Source organism: Meles meles, chromosome 1 (assembly GCF_922984935.1).
Source record: "Meles meles chromosome 1, mMelMel3.1 paternal haplotype, whole genome shotgun sequence".
In the NCBI taxonomy this organism is placed as follows: domain Eukaryota; kingdom Metazoa; phylum Chordata; class Mammalia; order Carnivora; family Mustelidae; genus Meles; species Meles meles.
In genome coordinates, this window is record NC_060066.1 from 209541006 (window position 1) to 209555235 (window position 14230).

The following is a 14230-nucleotide window of genomic DNA, read 5'->3' on the forward strand; positions in this document are numbered from 1 at the left end:
AGAGAGGCCTGAGCCCACCTCGCCTCCTCCCTGCAGGTTCTCGGGCAGTCAGCACTGTGGCCACATCCACTGCGCCTACCAGTACCGAGAGCACTACCATTGCCTGGACCCCGAGTGCAACTACCAGGTAGGGCCCGGTGGGCACCAGCCCTGCCCCCGCGTGCTGGCCCCAGGGGGCAGACAAGCTTTTCACATGTGGGTTGGGGGCGCTGAACCCAAGCAGGCGGAGAACCCAGAAAACCACCTGATAGATTCCAGCGCCTTCTGCACCACCGGGACAGTAACGGAAGCTCCCATTCCCTGGGAGCCCGCCCTGCCCCAGGGATGGAGCCCGCGGGCTGAGCGCCCTTTTGGGACGCCTCCCAGTGTCCTCATGAGGTCAGGACTCCTGCCCCATCTAACCGATGATCACACTGAGGCCCAGACAGATTGTTGCTTATGGTCAAACCACCTCTGGTCCCTGCAGAGAGCGTCGTCCCCTCTTGCTCACCAGGGGGCCCATAGGCAAAAGTCGTCCTCACCCCCCAGAGCCCCTGCCTGAACGGCCCAGCCCACTCCGAGCTTTTCTGCTCCTGGGCGTGACTGCGGGGGAGCCTGGCGGGAGGTCAGGCAGGCCAGGACCGGGGGTTGGGGGGCTCCGGAACCACTGGAATGGCTCCAGCTGGGTCCCCGGTGCTGGCCTAGAGGCCACGCAGGCTGCCTCTGCCAGAGACAGGATTGTTCCCTGGGAGAGCTGGGGGCCCGCGGTCTGGGCTGTGGGGGCGAGGGTAGGGCCGGTCCCCACCGGGTGGCCAACCCGACCCACGTGGCGCTGTCCCACAGAGGTTCACGAGCAAGCAGGACGTGATCCGTCACTACAACATGCACAAAAAGCGCGACAACTCCCTGCAGCACGGCTTCATGCGCTTCAGCCCGCTGGACGACTGCAGCGTCTACTACCACGGCTGCCACCTCAACGGAAAGAGCACCCACTATCACTGCATGCAGGTGCCCACCCGCGGGCTGGGCGGGGCTGGGGGCGGGGCCAGGGGCGGGGCCACCCCCGTGGCCTTAGTTGGTGCGGGCGAAATTCAGGGAGCTGTTTATACAGACCGACATTTTTCAGGCTTTAACACCAAGAGCCACATCGCAAATGGTTCCCGAGGAGGTTTTTGTTTAATTCTCTGTTTTAATGCCACGCAGCGTCTGGGCTTTTTCAAGGTGTCAGGTCCCGGGGGAGCGGCTGGGGGTTGCACATAACAGCAGGCGTGCCTCCCCCCGGTATTTGTCAGGGGGTTGTTATGGGCTCCGTGGAACAACCTGGGCCAGGAGCAGAGGGGGGCTCGGTCTCCGGGCCCTGAGATGGTGCAGACACTGGCACGGCCCAGCCTTCAAGAGTGCTCGGATTCCACGGGTTTTTACTCAATATGGCAACGTTGCCTGCCTCGGCCCATCCCGGGTGGGGTGCGGAGGGCCCCGTGCCAGGAACTGTCCACTAATTGAGTCCCTGGGCTGAAGGTGACTGCCAGGCCCCCCAGGTCCAACCCTGCCCACCGCCAGGGGCTATGGAAAGAGAGGCACCAATGAGGACCCCAAAGTCCCCTCCTGCAGGAGGGGACTGCCACACCTCTGCCTGGAGGGGGCATAGGAGAGGCCCTGAGGGCAAGCCGGCCCTCAGCACAGGCAAGGCCTGGAGGGCTGGAGAGGATGTTAGAGACTCCCCACGGCCCGGGGGGGCGGGTGGCATTTCCAGGGCCGAAGCCCCTGAGCGGGGAGGTCAGTGGCCAACAGCACGGCTGCTCTGGCCTGGGCCCAAGGGCTGCGGGCCTCAGTTGCCCCCACGGCCGTCCTGCCTGCAGGTGGGCTGTAACAAGGTGTATACCAGTACATCCGACGTGATGACCCACGAGAACTTCCACAAGAAGAACACCCAGCTCATCAACGACGGCTTCCAGCGCTTCCGAGCGACCGAGGACTGCGGCACAACCGACTGCCAGTTCTACGGGCAGAAGACCACCCATTTCCACTGCAGGTGAGTGGGGTGCCAGCCAGGGGGAGGGACGGACCCAGGCCGGTGGGCCTGTGCGGGGCTTGGGGTCCCGCTGCCTCAAGGCAGTGGGCACAGGGCTGGGGGGGTCCGCCCAGAAGCTCCTCCTGGGCTCCCCCTTCCCCGAGGCCCCCGCAACAGGCTCCCGACGCCCCGTCCAGGCGCCCCGGCTGCACATTCACCTTTAAGAACAAATGCGACATCGAGAAGCACAAGAGCTACCACATCAAGGACGACGCGTACGCCAAGGACGGCTTCAAGAAGTTCTACAAGTACGAGGAGTGCCGCTACGACGGCTGCGTGTACAGCAAGGCTACCAACCACTTCCACTGCATCCGCGCCGGCTGCGGCTTCACCTTCACCTCCACCAGCCAGATGACCTCGCACAAGCGCAAGCACGAGCGCAGGCACGTCCGCCCCTCGGGCCCGCCGGGGCTGCCGTCCTCGCTGCCGGGCGCCAAGGACGCGGAGCACGAGGAGTCGAGCAACGACGACCTGGTCGACTTCTCGGCCTTGAGCAGCAAGAACTCCAGCCTCAGCGCCTCCCCGACCAGCCAGCAGTCCTCCGCCTCCCTGGCCGCTGCCGCCGCCGCTGCCGAGGCCGTGCCTGGGGCCGCCAAGCCTCCCAACAGCAAGATCTCCGGCCTGCTGTCCCAGGGCCTGCCCGCGTCCATCCCGCTGGCCCTGGCCCTCTCCAACTCGGGCCTGCCCACCGCTGCCCCCTACTTTCCCATCCTGCCTGGCCGGAGTGGTGCCTCCCTACCTGTGGGCACCCCTGGCCTCCTGGGGGCCATGTCGTCAGGGGCAGTGGCCTCGGCAGCCGCTGACACACCTGCTCTGGCTGCCTCGGGAGCCGGCGACTCTGCCCCTGCGGCTGCCTCCTCTGTCCCGGTGCCCCCCGCCTCTATCATGGAAAGGATCTCAGCGAGCAAGGGCCTCATCTCACCCATGATGGCCAGGCTGGCCGCTGCTGCCCTCAAGCCCTCTGCCACTTTTGACCCAGGTGAGCAGGCTGGGCCCTGCCCAGGAAGCAGGTGGCTCGCAGACCCCCGGAGCCCGCAGGGTCGGTTTGCGGAGCGGAGTGGGAGTGGGGGTGGAGGCTGGCGAGGGCCCTTTCTACTCCCACATCCACGGTCCCTGCCTGCTCAGACCCCCACCTTGCCTGGTCTCTGCCTCCTCCTGTTTATGTGCTCTTGGGGGGACCCTCGTTCTGGCCTGCCCACCCCACCCCAGGCAGCTCTGGTCCCTCATCTGTGAAGCAGAGGTGGTTAAGCCTTTACATCCTGGGGACAACTGGTCCTTGCCCACCTCTCTGACTTCTCACCTTACGTCATACCAGGTCTGGCCCCTGATGAGAGCGGTCCAGAGGCCCATGTTTCCCTAGGGCCCCATCTGTGTCCCTGGAGGGGGCAGGACTTCAGGGGTGGCCAGTGGGGTGGCCAGACTTCGGGGATCCTTGGGATTCACCCTTGGCCAGCCCCTCGAGGCCAAGGACATCTTGCCAGTCTCTCCCCGTCAGTCGGTGCCATCTGGTAGAACTTTCTGCGGCCATGGAAAATGTTCTGTTCGGCACTGTCCCGTATGCAGCCACTGGTCACAGGTGGCTGTTGAGTGCTTCAGGTCAGCTGTGCGGCCAGGGAACTGGATTTCTACTGGAATTAGTTTAACTGAGTCACGCCTGGCCAGTGGCTGCCCCGTTGGACAACACAGCCCGAGGCTCCATGCGACACCTCCGCCCTCCCTCTGGCTTGTTGTGAGGCGTGGTTCTCCTCTCTCACATTTTTACTCTTTGTAAACATCTTCTGTGTCTCTGGAGCTCTTTGGCGTTTCTGCTTACCTGGCTCCTGCCCCCTGTCGCCCCCAGCCTCCCTTCGGCACTCGGCTGATTCCGTCAGCCGCCGCTCTACCCGCTCACTCAGCAACCACTGTGCTTGCCGGGGGCCGCGCGCCGGGCCAGTGCCGCGGCACAGCAGGGACCCAGAGTCCTGCCTTGTGGAGCTGAAGGGCCAGTGGGGATGGTCTGCTCGCGGGCACATGGCTAGGGGGGTACGAAGTCTGGCCTTGGACCTCCGTGGGCCAACTGCTGAGCCCTAGCACCCTGCTCCTCCACGAGAGCCTCTCGAGACCCCACAACCCCAAGCCCTAAAGACCTGCAGCCTATCCCGGGGATGTGCCCAGACCCCCCGGAGGGCCAGCCAGTACTGGGCGGGGGGGCCGGGCCATGTCCTGGGGGACCTTGAGCAAGTGACTTTGGGGACCTCCCGGCATGTGGATGCTGAGTTCCAAAAACTCGTCTGTCCCCTGTGGGACGCTCCTGTCAGCTGGAAGTGGAGTGACCCACCTTCCGTTCCAGGTGTGGGAGGGACAGCAGGACCACCCTGGGGCCGAGCCCCTCTGGCCAGCTGCCTGCCAGCCGGGGTGGGACCCACTTCAGGGCCACACGGGGCTCCGTGGCCAGACTGGCCAATTCTTCCTTTTCATCAGAAAAATCTCCTTCCCCCAAAACAAAGGTCAAGGGAAGGGGAGGGGGCCCGTTTTCCTTGATTTTTTAATAAAATGCCACTTGCTGCCTGTGAAACAGCCCTCTGTGAGCCGCACTGCCTTGGGGCAAAGTAATATTTGAGCCACTTGGGGATTGTGGAGAAGGACTCGGTGGACACGTTCCCATCAGCTGTTTCTTCTGCCCCTGCTTTGCTCAGCCTTTCCCCCAAGGGCTGCACCGCCCGCTCCCACCTAGCCCCGGTGCAGCCCAGCCCGGCCGGACAGCTTGACGGCCGAGGTCAGGTAGTTGGAACCACTCTGATTGGCTGTCAGCTCCCATAGCCCTGACGGGGCAGGTGCCCCTCCCAGGCATGCTCAGTGGAAGGCAGGGCCGTCGCCCCGGCAACAGTGGGCCGGGGACCTCGGAGGGGGCGCAGCTCCCAGTCTAGATCTGCCACTTTGCCTCAGCAGTAACAGAGTCTGTGATAAAAGCCTAAGCGGCAGCCCCGCAAATTGACTGTGACAGTCGGTGGAGAAAAGGAAGGGTCCCCACCTCCTTGCCAGCTCCCTCCCCAGCCTCCCGCCCTTCTCCTCCAGGAGGCCCTGAGCCGGGACAACTTTGACATAATTTTGCAATAATTATCACTTGAAGAATTGCCACACAGGGGTAAGCGTCACAAGCGATCATGTCAGTGGGCAGAATCGCTGACCAGCAGCCAGGGCTCCCCCACGGCCCCAGCCTGACAGGGTGGGGGGGGTTCCGGTTTATACCCGGAGGAAGCCCTCAGCCCCTCTAACACCATCTTCCTTCCCCTCCCCTTTAGGAAGCGGGCAGCAGGCCACCCCCGCCAGGTTCCCCCCGGCCCCGGTGAAGCAGGAGCCCGGTGAGAATGCTGGTGCCCCGGTTCCCCACGAGGTCTCCCAGGACCGCAGTTTAGACCTGACTGTGAAGGAGCCCAGGTGAGGCCTCCCAGCTCTGCTCCAGGCCACAGGCTCTGGGACAGCAGCCCTGGAGGCAGAGCCCACAGAGGCCAGCCAGTGACCCCTCCTAGCGGGGGGCATCCTCCTGCCCGGGCACATGGAGCCTGGTGGGGGGTGTGGGGGAGGTGGGGGCCGGGGCCCGAGGAGTGGCCTGGGAAGGGTGAGTATCTGGGCTCAGTCCCACGTACATCCAAGCTAAAGCCCCTTGGTTTGTATGTTCCAGTAATGAATCAAATGGCCACGCAGTCCCGGCAAATTCATCTCTTTTATCCTCGCTTATGAATAAGGTAAGGACCATCCATCACACGCCCCCCGTTCCCCCACCCAGAGAAATTAAAGCTACGCTGGGGGGTGGGGGGGATGTGTTTGTTTTTTAATGTTTTGCCTCTAATAAGATGAGTTTGTACCATTTAAATTTTGAGGCCATTTTTCATCGGATATAATTTCAGAGCCACTGCTTACAAATTAATTTAATGAACTGGCTGAAGAAATATATTCCAGCCTCTGACACCCTTTTTTTCCCTTCAGATGGAGGGCTCCAAAAGCTTTTCCGGAGCCCTCTAACTTCTTCTGCTCTCAGTTATTAATTTTATTTATTTATTTTATATATTTTTTTGTTTGTTTAAAAAGAGGTGGGGGAGGGGCCCCAAAATGGGAGCAAAGCATCAATTTCCACTTTTCGGGTTGAGTAATGGTCTCGGACGCCTTCCGCAGAGGTCGCTCCAGAATATTTATTTTAAATAATGCAGGGTCTTTGTAAATTATACATCATCTCAAATATATTTTCCCCCTTCACATGATAAATTTGACTACAGCAAGATTAATTTGGTCACCGCACACAAGTGAGTGCTGAAGGAGCCGGGCCCGGGCCGGACCTCATGGACGGGGGTCCCGGCTGGGCCCTTGGCAGGAGAGGAGCCCCCTGCCACCCTCTGCCCTCCGCCCCAGGCCCCGTGCCCTCCGCCTTCCCTCCCTCCCTCCCTACCTCCTAGCTCTCTTGCTTTCCTTTTCCCTTCTCGGGTCACTGCCCCCTGCACCCTCTGGTTCCTTCCTGTCAGGGCCCCACGCCCCATGTGGGTCGAGCCTTTACACGCCCCCCCGCTCCCCCTCCAGGCCCCAGCAGCAGTGAGCCATCTTGATCTCACCCTGTGAGCCTCCCTCCCTCCCTCTCGACTCCTCCTTTGTGTGCCTTCTCTTGTTCTCAAGGAATTCATAGGGGCTCCCCCCCTCCTCCTGCACTTCTTTTGAAAACCTGGCAGGAAAATAACCAGGGAGCCACGAAGTCTGGGAAAAGCTAGGCTGGAGTGTGTGCCCAGAGTCTTGGCCTTACTTGAGTGATGGATCGTAGCACCGCGGGGCTTGTGTGGAGGAGTCCGGACACCTCCATGGGGCCAGGGTAGCGCTGCACGTTGCCTGCGGCGACCTCCGTTCAGAGCAGGCTTGGCTGTGGCCAGGCCTCCGCTCCTCTCCGTGGCTCTGGTCCGCTGCGAGAGGCCCCAGGGGCCCAGAGCTGCTCCTGCTCCCAGGGCGGCCACGTTTGTGTCCTGAGGTCCCCAGCCTCAAGCACAGCCCCTGTGCCCTTCGCAGATGTCTCAGGGCAACCCCAACCTCGGCAGCCTGTTGAACATCAAGACGGAAGCAGAGGGCAGTGCCGCCGTGGAGTCCTCGCCCTTCCTGGGCAAGGCTGTGAAGGCGCTGGTTCAGGAGAAGCTGTCCGAGCCCTGGAAGGTGTACCTTCGAAGGTGAGGGGCTTCCTGGCAGAGCAGAGGCGCAGGGAGGGCCACGCCCACTCTTCGTGGTGGCCAGTGCCCCAGGGTCTCCTCTGACCAGCGGTTCCTCTGCCAGGTTTGGCACCAAGGACTTCTGTGACGCCCAGTGTGACTTCCTGCACAAGGCCCACTTCCACTGCGTGGTGGAGGAGTGCGGCGCGCTTTTCAGCACCCTGGACGGGGCCATCAAGCACGCCAAGTGAGTGGGGGTCCCCAGGGCCCATGGCAACCCAGCCTCATTCATCCCAGCCTGGTTCCGGGCCGGGTGGGGCCGGGGGCTGCCCCATGTGCAGCTCCCACCAGACCTCGGAAGCTGAGCTGGCTTCTTAGAAGGTACTGCCTGAGAAGAAGGCGGACTTCCCTGCCCTTCCACCAGTTCAACTCCCAGCAGGGCCCTCTGAGCCAGTCCAGGCCCCACTTAGAGACCTGGAACAGGGTCTGCTTCAGGCCCCCCGCCCAGTGCAGCCCGACCACAGATGGTTCCTGCAGAGTTAGCCGGAGGGACCCTGCTCTGACCAGTCAGGGACCCTAGGTGAAGATCTTTCTAAGCCACAGTTGTAGATTTGTAGATTCTCTTTGACCTAAAGATAATGAAATTAATTTGTAAACCCACTGAGCTGAAGAGCAGCAGGCCAGCCGCCCAGCGTAACTGAACCCAGAACTTGCGGACATTTCAAACAGACCGCGGCTGCGGGGCCCTCGCTTCGGCTCTGCTCCCTCTGCGGCAGCCCCAGGGCTCGTCTGCGGATCAGCCAGCTTCCCCGAAGGCTGACACCCGCCTTTAATTCTCAGAGCAGATTCTGGAAGCATGGACTTTGTGCACCAGGGCCTGGTGTCCCTATCCCCTGCCCCACTCCATGTAGGGAGGAGCTAGGGACAGCCACAGCAGGAAGGTCACAGGAAGGTACAGTTAGGGCAGAGCCAGGAGCCCAAGTTCAGGCCCAGAGGATACAACCACTTGTTGTCCGTCCTTCCTTCCTGGTAGAATCACGTCTAGGGTTGGAGACTTGGCGGGGGGACACTGGGCCCCAAGGTTCGTGATGAGATCAGACCCCAGGAAAGGCTAGCTGCTCAGGGCCCTTGTCACTCCCCACCTGAGACGTGGCTCCGGCCTATTGCAGCTTCCACTTCCGGACGGAGGGAGGAGCAGTGAAGGGAAACACGGAGGCCTCCTTCCCCACCTCGGCTGCTGAGACCAAACCTGCCTTGGCCCCGTCATCCCCTCCAGCCCCTCCTGTCACGACAGCCACAGTGTCCTCCCTGGAGGGTCCCACTCCCAGCCCGGCCGCCGTGCCCTCCACCCCCACGCTGCTCGCCTGGAAGCAGCTGGCTTCCGCCATCCCCCAGATGCCTCAGATTCCAGCGCCTGTGCCTCACCTGCCCGCTTCGCCCTTGGCAACGACTTCTCTAGAAAACGCCAAGCCCCAGGTCAAACCCGGATTCCTCCAGTTCCAGGAGAAGTGAGTCCCTCGATGAGCCGGGAGTCCCGCGTCCCCCGCATGTCTCGGGAGTAGGTGGTAGCAAGGGCAGCCGAGGAGGCCCAACTCCTCACCCTGCGCTCAGCCCTGGCTGTCCCCAGCGTCTCGGGGACACCGCCACCGGGCAATGTCCTTCTAGCAAAGATGCTGCTGCTCGGACCTCCCCGCCTGTTCCCAGAGCGGCCATCTGGGGTGGGGGGAGATGGTGGTGGTCGTGGCCGCTGTTCCAGAGGGGCGGTGTTGACACTGCGAGGACCAGCTTAGGTGGGCTGGGAGTGGTAGGCCTTGCCTCGCAAGGAGGGCTGCGTCTTGCCCTGGGCCTCCTTGTTGGTCTCTGTGGCTCGTGTTCACGGCCAACCCTTTGCAGAACGAGAGAAGTCACGAGTAGGAGGGGAGGGGGCTAGGCGCTCCCCAGGCCCGCGCCCATCTGCATGATGGCCTGAGCTCTCAGGGGCGGAAGGGCCCCTCCTCACTGGATGGTGGTGGTGCCTTGTGGCGAGAACGGTGACTCTGTATCGTTATGTGTGCGGTTTCCTGTTCTCAATAAAAGTAATAAATTGGATGTGAACACACATGGCCTGAGTGGCAGCTGTCCTCCCTCTCTGAGCACCTGGGGCCGGGCCTGTGGCATGGAAAGGGACCTGCGCTCCTCTCCGTGCCTCCCCGGGCTTCCTTTCCTCCGTTCCACCTCCCCTCAGCGGCAGCCCTCTTCGTTTCCCCAGTGTGGTCAGGTGCCCACCCCGGAGCCGCCGTGGGGCCAGCCATGCCCGGGGCCAGGGTGGAAGGCTGGCGTACAGCGTCCTCCCCACCTGTCTGCCCGCCCGGGGGGCAGGCCGTGGGGCAGGGCTGCTGCTCCTGGGGCCGGCCGACACGGGGACTCGGCCCAGCACCCCTCCGCCCCGAGCTCTACCACTCAGCCGGCGTGTGAGGTCCTCTGAATGGACGGGAGCCCCACACCCTGGGCCGACCCTGGGGGGGCCCCGGCAGCCGTGCGCCTCAGCAGGACCCAACACCAGGCGCACGTTCCCAATGGCCAGGGCCCCGTGGTAGCTGAGCTTCCTGGTAGGGCTGCCCACCCATCTGCACCCTGTCAGTCAGCCACACCCAGGGCAGTGCCCGTGCCAGGCCGGCCAGGCCCTCACTGGCCCCCCGCCAGGGCTGGCAGCACCATCTCTCATTTTCACATCCAAGAGGTTACTGCAGCCGTCCTTATCTATAATCCTGAGGTGTGGCCATGGAAACTACGTGTCCCAGCATGCAATGCTCTGGGCAGCCTGCACAGTGCAATCCTTCCTGCACCATCCAGTCCAAAAAGAAGGCCAGAGTGCATGCTGGGATCTGTAGTCTCCTCTGGCCAAAGCCACTTGCTGCTCAGGAGGGCAGCCCAGGGGCCATTCCTCTGGGCTGCGCCACGGGGGATGAGGGAACAAAACCCCGACACGACGAATGTCAGGATGTCAGAAGGGAGGGCCCTGGCAATGCCAGTGACCTTCTGGGCTGTGGTTTCATTCCAGCGACCCTTGCCTCACGACGGACTGCAAGTACGCCAACAAGTTCCACTTCCACTGTCTGTTTGGGAACTGCAAGTACGTGTGTAAAACCTCCGGCAAGGCCGAGTCGCACTGCCTGGACCACATCAACCCCAGCAACAACCTGGTGAACGTGCGAGACCAGTTCGCGTACTACTCCCTGCAGTGTCTCTGCCCCAACCAGGTTAGCATGGGAGCGGGGGAGGGTGGGGGGCCCAGGGCAGGGCCCGGGACCAGCTCCGCCTGGCAGGGATTCCTGCCTTACGCCCTCCGCCCTGGAAACGGCGCCGTCGTGCCTTGGGCCCTTGGAGGTTCCTGGGCAGGGGTCCAAACTGGGGCTCCGTTGGTGAGGGTCGTCACGTCATTCTAGCCCTCGGTGGGGACCTCATGCTGGACCACTGCTCTACACTTGGCATCATTCCACCCACTCTGGAACTGTGCTCTCTCTCCGCAGATGCCTAGCCCACTGGTCAGCTAGAGATTGAACTGTCCATGCCCCAGGCAGGAAGGGCAGATCCAGTTCACCTTCATAAAGGCCTACCCTGAGACTGGGAGGGGCTGTTTGTCAGAACGCCTTGAGGAGGAGTCTGATCCCCGAGCTGAGTGATGCGGGGAAGAGCACGGGGATAGATTAGTGATGTCTGCTCCGGGCGTGAGATCAGTAGCGGTGGGCAAGATCACCAGGTCGATGTTTCAGTCACATGACAAAAGGGACATACTGCTTTTGGACTCGTGAAAGGCCTGCCCCTGACCACGTTTCCTGATTCTGAGCACAGAGAATGGCCTCCCATGGCCCAGAGGCGGGAGCTTACAGAGGCCACTGGCCTGCTCCTGACCCCCACCCCCCCCGCCCCTTCCTGCAGCACTGCGAGTTCCGGATGCGCGGACACTACCACTGCCTCCGGACCGGCTGCTACTTCGTGACCAACATCACCACCAAGTTGCCGTGGCACATAAAGAAGCACGAGAAGGCCGAGCGGCGGGCGGCCAACGGGTTCAAGTACTTCACCAAGCGCGAAGAGTGCGGCAGGCTAGGTACTGGCGGCCGGGACTGGGGCGGTGGCTTACGGCAGGTGGCGGGGTGCGGCTCTGGCCCCTTCTCCCCGGACCCACCTCTCCTCCCTGCCTCTCAGGCTCTGCGATCCGTTAACGTCCCAGATCTCACAGGCTGGGCATTGTCACATGGGGAAAACCATCCAACGCAAAGAGCCCCGGAAGCGGGGTGAGGGTGACTCGGAGTGCCCCAGCCACCCCCCACATCCCCCCGGGGAAAACGCCGCATGGGCAGAGTCAGGCCCTGAACCTGCTGCTCTTTCCTTTTCCCTTGAGGCCGTGCGGGTAACGTAGAAGTTCCTGAAGTGGCCCCGCCCCGGGATCTCTTTCCCGGGCTTGCACTGCAAGGGCTTTGTCCAGAGCAGACCCTGCCTTGTCTGCTCCCGTGGTCGTGTAGCACGTGTCATCGAGGGATGTGGCTGTGTGTGGAGCGCGCTGCTGAAGCCGGTGGCAGGGCCGGCGGCCGCCAGGGTTTGGAATGTCTGCTCCGCTAACACCGTGCTTGGTCGGGGGCAGCTGGTGGGATGAGCAGGGGCACTGTGGGTCAGCCCAGAGTGTCTGCGACCCGGCCGACCCAGAGGGAGGTGGCCGTGGGGTCGGGAAGGAGACCACATGTGCCCTGAGTTTCTCAACAGCCCCCAGCCAGGGCCCCCTGAGTGGGGATGTCTTTTGGGCTCCGCCATGAGCGGGCAAAGGCCAAGCCCACGCATCTGCCTCAGGATAGAGCCACATGTTCCCAGGCCTGCTGAGGTGGGGCAGGAATCTGCCAGGAACAAACTGGAACCTGGAAGGCAGGTGGCTGTGAGGCAGGCAAGCAGACCTCTGGGCTGCAGGCTGGACCTGCTGGGACTCAGGTGGCCAGAGCTGCGGTGGGGCCGCTGCCTCTGCTGCCCGCCCCTTCCAGAGGGAGAGGGTGAGACAGCCGGGGCGATGGCCAGAGAAAGGCAGGAAACAGACCTTTTTTTCAAGTATTAATTCAAGAAGAATTCATGGCCCCAGAGAGGGCTGGTAACCGTGGCAACAGATGTCAATATTCGGTGGCCCGTGCTGTCCTTCCTCGGGCTCAGCTTACGGGTGTCGGGGTGCTCCGTAGCTGTCTGTATTTACTCAACGTCGGGGGGTTTGGGTGGTAGTTGGGGCCAAACAAAGCTGGGGGGTGATATAAGACACCTGGCCAGCTCCGGCGCCATGGAGACGGGCAGGCCTTCACCTGCCCCACGCCAACACTGGCTCAGCCCTGCCCGCTGTTTGTTCTCAGCCCAGAGCCGAGAGGAGGTGGGTGGGGGCAGGGCAGAGGCCTAAACAGAGCCGGGGACAGGCACCAGGGCTCCCCACAGGGGACTGGGTGACACATCTCGCTTGCTGGGAGGGGGCCGACCTGGTGGATGGGTCACTAAGTTCTCTCACCTGGAGCCCCGGGGGATGGAGGGGCCGGGGCCGGGGGCCCAGCCTGCCATGGCACACGCCCTCGTGCCCCCCGGGGGGTGGGGTGGAATACAGGCCCTCGCAGGAGGAGGGGGGGGGACGCCGTTTTCACCGCGGGCCACACTTCCCCGGGGCCCAGCCGCTGCGACCCGCAGCAGGTGCGGCGGGCGCTCATGGCCGGGCGGGGCTCCGTCCACAGGCTGCAAGTACAACCAGGTGAACAGCCACTTCCACTGCATCCGGGAGGGCTGCCAGTTCTCCTTCCTGCTCAAGCACCAGATGACCTCCCACGCCCGGAAGCACATGCGCAGGATGCTGGGGAAGAACTTCGATCGCGCGCCCCCAGCCCAGGTGAGAGCCCGGGGCGGGGCCGGCCAGCCGCCACCCCCACCTCCTCCCCACCCCCCCCCCCCCCCCGCGCCGGGGTGGCGACAGGGCATCCGGGTGGGGGGCACGGCGCACACCGCCCCGAAGCGACAGCCTGCCCCCTCCCCGGGGGTAGCGCAGCCGCCAGCCCAGCTTCCTCAGGGCTCCCCTGCTTGCTTTCAGGGCCCCCCGAGCCTGATGGACGCGGAGACAGATGACTACATGGACTACACGGGCTGCAGCCCCGGCGCCGTGTCCTCCGAGTCGTCCACCATGGACCGGAGCTGCTCCAGCACCCCGGTGGGCAACGAAAGCACCGCGGCCGGTGAGTGCGGGGGCCTGGGGACTTCCAGACGGGGCCCCTCCTTCCAGGTCCCCAGGCACGGCTGGGTCCCCCTGAGGACTGGAGGGTCATGGTCAAGTGGCCTCAGAGGAGGACAGAGCCGGCCGCTGGGTGTGGCACGGGGGGGGGGGCCTTTGGGACACGGGTCGTAGAGGTCGCCTCCCGCCAGCACTCAGCCCTTGGCTTCAGTTTCCAGGAGGGGACCCTGGGTTGTCCTCTCTGAGCGCGAACAGAGTAGCACAGCCCTCTGCCCGGGGGGCAGGTAGGCCGGGGACTTGCCAGAGCCGGGGGCGCAGGTACCCGGCCCACCACCCCAGCGGCTGGCCCAGACCGGACTCCGCCCCAGGCTGGGCTGGGCCCCAGGCCCACCCCCAGGCCTCTGTGACCTCCCCCTGCACAGCCTCCCCGTCCCCGTTCTCTCCTCCCCCTGCCCCCTCCTTCCCTACTCTCTCCTGTTGCCTCTCTGCTCCTCCTCTGTCCACACGTTTTCATATCATACTTGCTTCTGCCATTGGGTTTCTCATTTGGGTTTTTTGTTTGTTTTTTCTTTGTTTTGGTTTTCTTTTTTTTTTTTTTCTTTTTTTTTTTTTCTGCTTTTCTCCACCCTCTCCAGGCTGCCCGGCTCCTCTTCCTCCTCCTCTTCCTCCTCCTGCTGCCGCTGGCGCTGGCGACGAGGCTGCCCGCGGGGCTCCGCAGCCCCCACTGACCCCATCCTTCTCAGCCGCCGTGCTCCGGGCACCCCTCCCCTCCCTCCCCTGCCTCTTTTCTCCGCCCTGTCT

General features: G+C 63.2%; 1 protein-coding gene across 3 annotated transcripts in view; it reads left to right on the forward strand.

Annotated features, from left to right (window-relative positions):
* Window positions 1–14230, forward strand: part of CASZ1 (castor zinc finger 1) — a 143621-nt gene that overhangs the window by 126381 nt on the left and 3010 nt on the right. For all 3 annotated transcript variants that reach the window (XM_045984290.1, XM_045984371.1, XM_045984206.1), the window contains 13 exons: window positions 37–127; window positions 823–987; window positions 1839–2011; window positions 2188–3029; window positions 5332–5467; window positions 5712–5775; window positions 7076–7230; window positions 7334–7456; window positions 8379–8717; window positions 10250–10448; window positions 11128–11299; window positions 12942–13093; window positions 13292–13433. In XM_045984290.1, coding sequence (XP_045840246.1) covers window positions 37–127; window positions 823–987; window positions 1839–2011; window positions 2188–3029; window positions 5332–5467; window positions 5712–5775; window positions 7076–7230; window positions 7334–7456; window positions 8379–8717; window positions 10250–10448; window positions 11128–11299; window positions 12942–13093; window positions 13292–13433 — 2753 coding nt within the window. The remainder of the gene's footprint in view (window positions 1–36; window positions 128–822; window positions 988–1838; window positions 2012–2187; window positions 3030–5331; window positions 5468–5711; window positions 5776–7075; window positions 7231–7333; window positions 7457–8378; window positions 8718–10249; window positions 10449–11127; window positions 11300–12941; window positions 13094–13291; window positions 13434–14230) is intronic.